Source organism: Sander lucioperca, chromosome 15, assembly GCF_008315115.2.
Source record: "Sander lucioperca isolate FBNREF2018 chromosome 15, SLUC_FBN_1.2, whole genome shotgun sequence".
NCBI classification, from domain to species: domain Eukaryota; kingdom Metazoa; phylum Chordata; class Actinopteri; order Perciformes; family Percidae; genus Sander; species Sander lucioperca.
In genome coordinates this window covers 27,430,886-27,439,133 of record NC_050187.1, presented here as the reverse complement: position 1 = coordinate 27,439,133, position 8,248 = coordinate 27,430,886, and the positions used below count along the sequence as shown (strand labels likewise).

General features: G+C 37.7%; 1 protein-coding gene across 1 annotated transcript; it reads right to left on the bottom strand.

Moving 5' to 3' along the window:
• Positions 1-253: 253 nt before the first annotated feature.
• On the bottom strand, positions 254-7,542 carry LOC116061682 (myelin and lymphocyte protein-like). Its single transcript, XM_035992202.1, has 5 exons — positions 7,289-7,542; positions 3,852-4,019; positions 3,540-3,662; positions 2,423-2,863; positions 254-578 (listed from the first exon to the last, which is right to left on the bottom strand). The coding sequence occupies exons 1-4, from the start codon at positions 7,379-7,381 to the stop codon at positions 2,789-2,791; spliced, it is 459 nt and encodes a 152-aa protein (XP_035848095.1). The 5' UTR covers positions 7,382-7,542; the 3' UTR covers positions 254-578; positions 2,423-2,788.
• Between the last annotated feature and the right edge of the window lie 706 nt (positions 7,543-8,248).

Sequence of the window (8,248 nt, the reverse complement as noted above, 5' to 3'; positions counted from 1 at the left end):
CCTGAATGGTTAGTACTCATTGCCTGCTCTGGTTGGGTTGGTTAGGTTTAGGCAAGAGAAGTGGGATTGGTTATGGTTACGGTAAGAATGTTAGGGTTATTATGTAAATTAAGTATTAAATAAAGGATCTTCCACCACTGCCTACATTTAAATTTTATATGATTCCATTTAGTAGATGTTGAAGTATTTTACTAGATGAGTGGAAACATCAACCTCATGGTGGCACTAATAAATAAGCAAATGAAACAAGGGCATCGGTTTACATCTATATCTTGTTTTAATCTTCAGAATATAAAAATGGCAAAACTAGACAAATTTTGGCCTTTCAGCTAAAAAATGTTGCACTTCACCGTCCTTAAAGTACTGATGATTGGTTGGCACTAAATGTATATGACAAAGACAACATAACTGGCAGTACTTCTACTAAACAGAAAAAAATCTTAAAATCAGTGAGTATTTTACAGATTTTGTCAACTCTTCCTAGTTACAACAGAGAAACGTTTGTTAGTCTCATTGATCACAAAGACATAAGAGATGGCTCCGATGGCAGCAAGAGGCAACTGTTTGGATTTAAAGTGCTCATATTATGCTCATTTTCAGGTTCATAATTGTATTTAGAGGTTATATCAGAATAGGTTTACATGGTTTAATTTTCAAAAAACACTATTTTTGTTGTACTGCACATTGCTGCAGCTCCTCTTTTCACCCTGTGTGTTGAGATCTCTGTTTTAGCTACAGAGTGAGACATCTCACTTCTATTCCATCTTTTTTGGGAGTCGCACATGCGCAGTAGCTAGGTAAGGACTACAAGCCAGTCAGAAGCAGAGTATGAGGGCGTGCCGCGCTAGCAGCTAGGCGAGCATTATAATGTGTGTTACAAAGTGATGCACGTTGGTCACGGAAGTAAAGGCTGAACTACAATAGAGCTGTTTGGAGCAGTTTGTGAACAGTGTTTTCTGTTGGAGATGGTAAGTCCCTTTGGGGTGGACTTTGGGCTTTTTCACTTTGTAAACCTATAACATGTATAATAAAGATATATAACACAATAAAGGAAAGGGAAAAAGCCAAAAAGCATAATATGAGCACCAGTGTTGGGCAAGTTACTTCCAAAATGTAATACATTATAGATTACTAGTTACTGTCATTTGAGAGTAATTAGTTATATTACAATATTACTGTCTCTGAATTGTAATGCGTTACACTACTTTTGCATTACTTTTGAGTTACTTTCACCAAAATAACAGGGGAAGTTTGATTTGGCAGCTAGCTTGTGAATTTCACCACCGGATCAATAAAGTCTCCTTTTTATCCACTTTAATACATCATAGATTATTCATATTTTGTATAATTAATATAAATATGCGAAGTAACTAAAGCTATACAAAATAGATAAGTAAAACGTATAATAGGCAAGTAGGAGAAAATGAAAATACTCAATTAAAAGTACGGCATTGTTGTAAAATGTTTGTTTATAGCACTTCAATAAGAAATTCATGTTGTTTAGTTTAAAACACTCTAAAGGAAATGTTCAATTATAGTGTGATTAAAACTCACTATTTACATTATTTACAGTACTTGATTTACAGCTGATTTGTGAAAAGGTAGCCTACACAACCTTATTTAACAGTAATTTAGTTTTACTGCGAACCGTCACAGGAAGTGCTTTTATTTTGAAGTAGGCTACACGGAAGTTATCTGTTGTGTAGCCTACTCTTGCTAGCTTACTGAGATGCAACCAGGATGCAACATGTCCGTCAGGCTCAAGTTGTTCACTTTCTTGTTTGTAAAACTGCAACATATTGAACAGTAAATGGTCACAGTAAAAGACAAGCGTTTTTGGTCGTCATTCGAAGCCATTCCACTACAGGCATAGTTACTCTCCACGGCTGATAAAATGCAATGATATTTACGTATAGCAAGCCTCAACATTAATTCCCGACATGTTTATATCTGTCAGCCGCTGACGTACCGTCACCTGTTGGGACATACATGCTGTCCGTACCGTCACCTGTTGGGACATACATGCTGTCCGTACCGTCTCTGGTTCTGGCTCTGACCACGGGAACAGAAACAGGACAGCTCACTTCAACGCAGCGTAATAACTCCTGAAAATAATATCCATCTCGCAAATGTATCTGTCTCTGCAGTCATCTCAACCATCGAATACAGCGACAGGAAAATAATACGGCTTTTTTTTCCCTGTGAAGAAATGTGTTGGTGAATTCTTAAAAAAAACAATGCACCACTAAATGTTACGTTAAAATGCGTTGTAACTCGCGTTACTGAGATTGTAACGAGTATAATATTACCGAAATTTAATTAGTAATGCGTTATATTACTGCGTTACAGCAAAAAGGAATACATTACTGTAATTGCGTTACTTTTGTAACGCGTTACTCCCAACACTGATGAGCACTTTAACAACATAGCAGTACATTTTTTTATCCATACCAGATAAATGTAATACAAAAAGGTTTTAAACTTCATTTATTTAAGACTGGAAGCAGGGGGAATGTGTCCAAAGGTAACAACAATCCACAGACCATAACATTTACACGACGTTCCATGGTTTTCTTAAAGGATAATAAATATGATCCCTTGTCTTATGTAATAAATGACCAGTGGTTCAAAATAATATCTGGTTGATTTTTGGAATTTTTCCCAATACATGATGCTTTAATGTTTTATGGTGGCATAAACACGCACCACACACACACACACACACACACACACACACAGGATGCACAGTACTTCTTGGAAACCAAGGTCTGTGATTCAACATCGCTTTTCAGAAGTTTTTCCATCGGATAGAGGAGAGGATTGTGTGGATGAAGTAGAGGAGTGTGGCCAAGAAGGCGAACACCTGAGACACACACAAACACACAAGTAAACACCGGCTTAAATCTCAGTGGTTTTTTTGAGAATCAGTTTGTGTTGTGATGCTTTACCTACTTTAAATGTAATAGTTTTACATTTGGGGAAATGTAAGTGCTTATTTGCTGTCTTGCTGAGAGATCGATGAGAAGATTGGGTAACACTTTACTTGAACTAAATAAGAGTGACATGACACAGTCATGACACATGAACCCTAACCATGATTTGTCATGACAAAAGAAGAGTTATGTCATAAACGTTTATGACTTGTTTATAATGTTTATGACACGTTCATGACAGTGTCATGTCACTCTTATGTAGATACCTTCAAGTAAAGTGTAACCGAAGATTGGTATCAATCTTCTCATCTAATTTTCGGCAAGAAAATCAAATTGGTGTGTATACAGTATTACGTTGTTGAACTGTTCCTTTTGACTGTGGCTGCTGAGAATAACCTTGTGTTATTTTGGCACGTCAACAATTTGATTTGAACACTTATTCAAGGAAATAAAAAAAAAAAATCAAACACTAAAATGGCTCCAGAAATGTAAAGATACTACAGCTGTTACTGAAGTGTTTTCAATAAATACTGTACAAAGGAACAATTGTTGGTGTGTGTGTGTGGGTGTGTGTGTGTGTGTGTTTGTTTGTCTATCAGTTCTCACCACAGCAGAGATGTCAATCTGGTAGATTCTTAATTCGCCTGATTTCTTCATTAAGGTGATGAAAGCCAAATCCACCCCTGCACTGAGGTAGAACAATACTGCCAGGCTGTGGTAAGCAAAATCCTGGACACACACAGATTACATAATATTACTACATCATTCTTTCTCTAAGTTTTATTTCCCGTTTCATTCCATCTTTCTCTCATTCTGATCTTTCTCTCTCTCTCTCTCTCTCTCTCTCTCTCTCTCTCTCTCTCTCTCTCTCTCTCTCTCTCTCTCTCTCTCTCTCTCTCTCTCTCTCTCAGGTCTTACAGCAGCAGCCCAGCCAGAGCTGTTTTGATGAGCTCCAGCAGCGAAGATGATCAACCAGAGGAATGTCATGACGAAGCAGAAGATGGAGACAAACATCACCCAGCCCAGAGGGTTCGGAGGGTCCACATGGGTCGACGCCACCAGAATCCACACCAAACCACCAAACACCTGGAAAGACATAGGGAGCGAGTGGACAGATGGTATTGTGGTTTTTGAGATTTACCTTAAACTGAAAGTTGTAACTCACACCAAGGTGTACAAAGATAAATTCCAGACTTAAAGTTTTTTTCTGTGATTGCCTTAACTCTCAAACCAAATACCACCTGTCTGGCACACACAATATATTAAAAGCAAACATGATGTGGGTTTATAGTTTTACACAGATGTGACTTTAGAAACTATTTACCGGTTAATTCTCTTTTCTTTATAATGTCCATTCAACTCCTCTATTTGCTCTCCTATTTGTCAATCTTTAATCTCTAAATTCCATTGTTCCACTGTGACTGTAACTGCATCAAGTCCCTGAATGATGCAATCAGTCTGAAATGACTTGAGATGAACATTTTTCTGCAGTGGGATAATTCCCTGAAGGCATGAAATCCTGCCAGCAGAAATGTGTGTTGATACTGTTCTTTCCTGCTCCTTATGCAGGCTATTTTCCCCAAAACGACCCATGACTTACATGCATATTTTCTTTCAGTCTAATTAGGCTAAGCTGCAATCCCTTTTTGATTTGTCCATTAAATGCACCTTGGTGATGACAGTTTAATGAAAGGAAAAAACAGAATAAGGAAGCCTGTGCAGTTGAAAATGCGCAAAGTGTGGAATGAGAATACTAACTGTGGATCTGATTCTGATGAAACCTTTGACTGTTTTTCTGTCATGATAACTGACCTGAGTGGGGGCTACGTTTGCTGTGTAGGCATCCTTTACCATTATTTTGACTTGGACAGTGCTGTGTCATGGATTAAACATCCCCTGGATGCAGGCCGATCTACACAGCTGCATTCTGCATGGATCAGATACTGTTGACTGGGCGCCCGACTAGCTCAGTTGGTAGAGCAGGCGCCCATATATAGACGTTTACTCCTTGACGCAGTGGGCCGGGTTCAACTCTGACCTGTGGCCCTTTGCTGCATGTCATTCCCCCTTTCTCTCCCCTTTCATGTCTTCAGCTGTCCTGTCAAAATAAAGGCCTAAAATGCCCAAAAAATTATCTTTAAAAAAAAAAAATACACAAAAAAAACCTAAATTTCTCTTAGCTTTACATTTTTGTAGTCTGATTAAAGTCAAGACCTTTTTTGAAGCTACAGTGTGAGCTACACAGTTACAGCTATACAGTCTGCAAACAACAAAATCAGCAGGATCCAAAGCCACATCTCTCTAAATGTTGACTAAACAAACACTTCTCTTTACTTTCTAAAGGTCTCTGAGTACAATATGGGTGTTGTTTAATTTGCCAGGTTACTTTAGATAGAGCTTTAACCACATCAGTAATAGTCGAAACTCTCTGGAATTCAAAGTGTTATACTGTGTTGTGCCCAACCTGGCTGATGCTATAAGCGTGTTAAAGTGAACGCACATAATAATTTGACCACAGCTTCATCTTGAAAAGGCTTTGCGTCAATATAACCATGAGTCATGCCTGATTTCATGACCAACTGAAATAGGTACTTATTTTTCATAGGTTTCTATGCCAAGTCGTGCCTCTAAGATTTCACTGCATGGTTAAAGTTCTGAGAAAAACACTGTAAAACTCTTCTCAGTCAGAATCACTTCAAAGGTCACAGAACAGAGGTTTTACTGCTGCACACCACAAAATAAAAAAAAAATGAAAGGAGATAATTTGTGAAAGTAAACTGTCAAAGTGCTCTTAACCCTCCTTTGGTCCTTGGGTCAAATTTGACTTGTTTTCAAGAGAAAAGGTCATCAGAAATATGGGTTTCTTTCAACCAAATTGCCCAAAAAAAGCATGGATGGTTCCATACAACGTTCTTTGCAAGTAAAATTAATGATCAGTTGAATTTTGGATGTTTTATTAAATTTTATAGCATTTATAGCATTTATAGATTTTTTTTTTTTAAGTTCCAAAACAGTGACTCAACTTTGACATTCTGTGATTATCCATCAACATATGTTCCTCTGATATTAACTATTTAAAATAATTCAGAATTTCATTTTTTATCAACAACAAAATGGGCATAATTTCATATAAATGAGGTTTATTGACCATGAATTCAAAAATCTGTGTAACACTAGTGGCAATAAGTTGGTGTTAGTGGTGTATATACTAGTGGTAGTAAAAGAAAGCTCCAAAAACGTTGAAAAAAACATTAAAAACGTCAAAATAGTCGTCATTTTGACCCGGGAGGACAAGAACAGGTTGCATGGTCGGCAGTAAGACAACACAAGGGTTAAGCAAGGCACTCAATCAGTGGCCAACAGAAGACGTTAATATCCAAAACACTTGACAGATGCAGGAAAAGCCTTTGGCCATTACGATGTGTGCAAATGTGTTGCATGTTTATCCTGCAGCTCGGAGTTGCTGCATGGATGAAGCAGGGTATTAGTGACATGGAACCTACTTCCTCATCACAACACCTCCCTTGATAAATAAAAGCTAAAATAAACAACCTTAAATACATTAAGGTCCAATTATCAGACAAATAAATTGAAACACGTCCCTCACGTGCATTTAGTTTTCCAGTGGTCATATGAGCAGTTTCTATCTCTTGTCATCATTCAGGGAAAAGAAGAGTTGGCCGCATTCTTTCCTAGATTAGTATCACAAATACAATATGAGTGAAATGTGAGATGTAAAAAGGCAAAGGTGCTCCTCCCATATCAGGAATTTGATTTATCTCCCATTTCAAATGCACATTTTTGCACTTTTATTCAAACAGTTCAATTTGAATCTTCAACTATGCATCATATTATTTATTTGGACATTTACCAACACAAAATGAAAACAAATTCTGATATTTTCTTTGAGGCTATCATATAACTTAGGTCATGAAGTTATATCGCATCATCCTGGCATGAGCTATTCTTCTATTTTATTCATACTATTATACATTTGGTTCATCTTTTGGATACAAAGTGTACCGCTGAGGCTCCAAACAGTAACAGTGTTAACACTGTCTAAAAATTGCCTTTTGTCCCTTACAAGCCTTTAATTCATTTTAATTGTATCTATCATTATGCATCATTCTGTAAGAAGGGATGACTTGATTTACTTTTGAGATTTGAACAAAATAAGTTAATTGTTGCCATGAAATAAACTCATGACAGTCAGTTTTGTTGCATTATTCATTGTATTTAAACACATTGACATCAAATCAGTTTAATCAAAATAAGGAAAACCAAAAATTGATCCAAAATGCAAATAATTCCTTAAGAAAAGTCAGCCACTCTGTCCTCTGTCATTGTCCACTCACCAGTTCAGGCAGGTAAAATATATCTGGGGCTGTGGTGCATATCCCCAGTCCGCTGGGCAGGCTCCCCATAGGCTGAGCAGTAGTTTCAGCCATCTCTGCCTCTTCCTTCTCTTCCGAGTCAACAGCGAGCGCCCTGTCCTCTCCACTGAACTAACAGAGCAGCAGCAGGTGTCACTGAGCTTTGTAGGAAAACTTAGTTAGCAGGCAAACCCGTTGTGCCTCCGTCCCACAACAGCTCCTCACACTGGCACAAAGTAGACACACCCTTCATCTTACAGCACCCAAGGCTACCTGGTGTTTACTGTGAGTTGGTGACCCGTGAAGGGGGTTTTGAAACAGGGGTTAAGGTTAGGGTCCAAGCAATTTTACGTCCTGGGGCCACAGTGAAACCTGAAATATCTTCATTGTTGCTGCTGAGTAAAGAAACAGCTCACTGAGTTTTATGTCTTCTTTCTAACTTTGTGACCCCTACATAGTGTTAGCTGAGTGCATGGAGCCTCTATCTGTATTGCACAGAAGGGCGAGGACAGGAGTTTCTTTTCAAAAATATACGATTGTCTTTATGGTTGAAGACATTTTATTCCAACCACTTTATCCTCACAAACAACGTTTTTACTTTAAAGATGCACTAATTGATATTTCAAATGAAATGTGCAATATGAAAGTTGGCACTCGTGGTCACAAACCCAGAGAGAAATAATTATCCCGACTTTGCAGCCTCCCTCATCGAGTGTTTGAGCATCTTTAAGCACATTCATTTTGTATTTAAGGGGCCCGCAACTTTACTGTTTTTGTTTTCTTTCGCTTCCTTTATTGACAAAAATAAATCAATACATTTTTCGACTTTGCTTTAAATGCCTGCCAGCAATCAAAGAAAAAGACTCGTCAAGGAGAGTCATTTATCCATTATACATTTACATTTTATTACATAGAGAAAACATGCAAGGAAACAAATCGTTT

Coding starts and splice junctions, on each gene's coding strand:
- LOC116061682 (XM_035992202.1), bottom strand. CDS start 7,381: ATGGCTGAAACTACTGCTCAGCCTATGGGGAGCCTGCCCAGCGGACTG. Junction 3,663..3,851: donor GCTCTGGCTGGGCTGCTGCT/GTAAGACCTGAG, acceptor GTGTGTGTCCAG/GATTTTGCTTACCACAGCCT. Junction 2,864..3,539: donor AGATTGACATCTCTGCTGTG/GTGAGAACTGAT, acceptor TGTGTGTCTCAG/GTGTTCGCCTTCTTGGCCAC.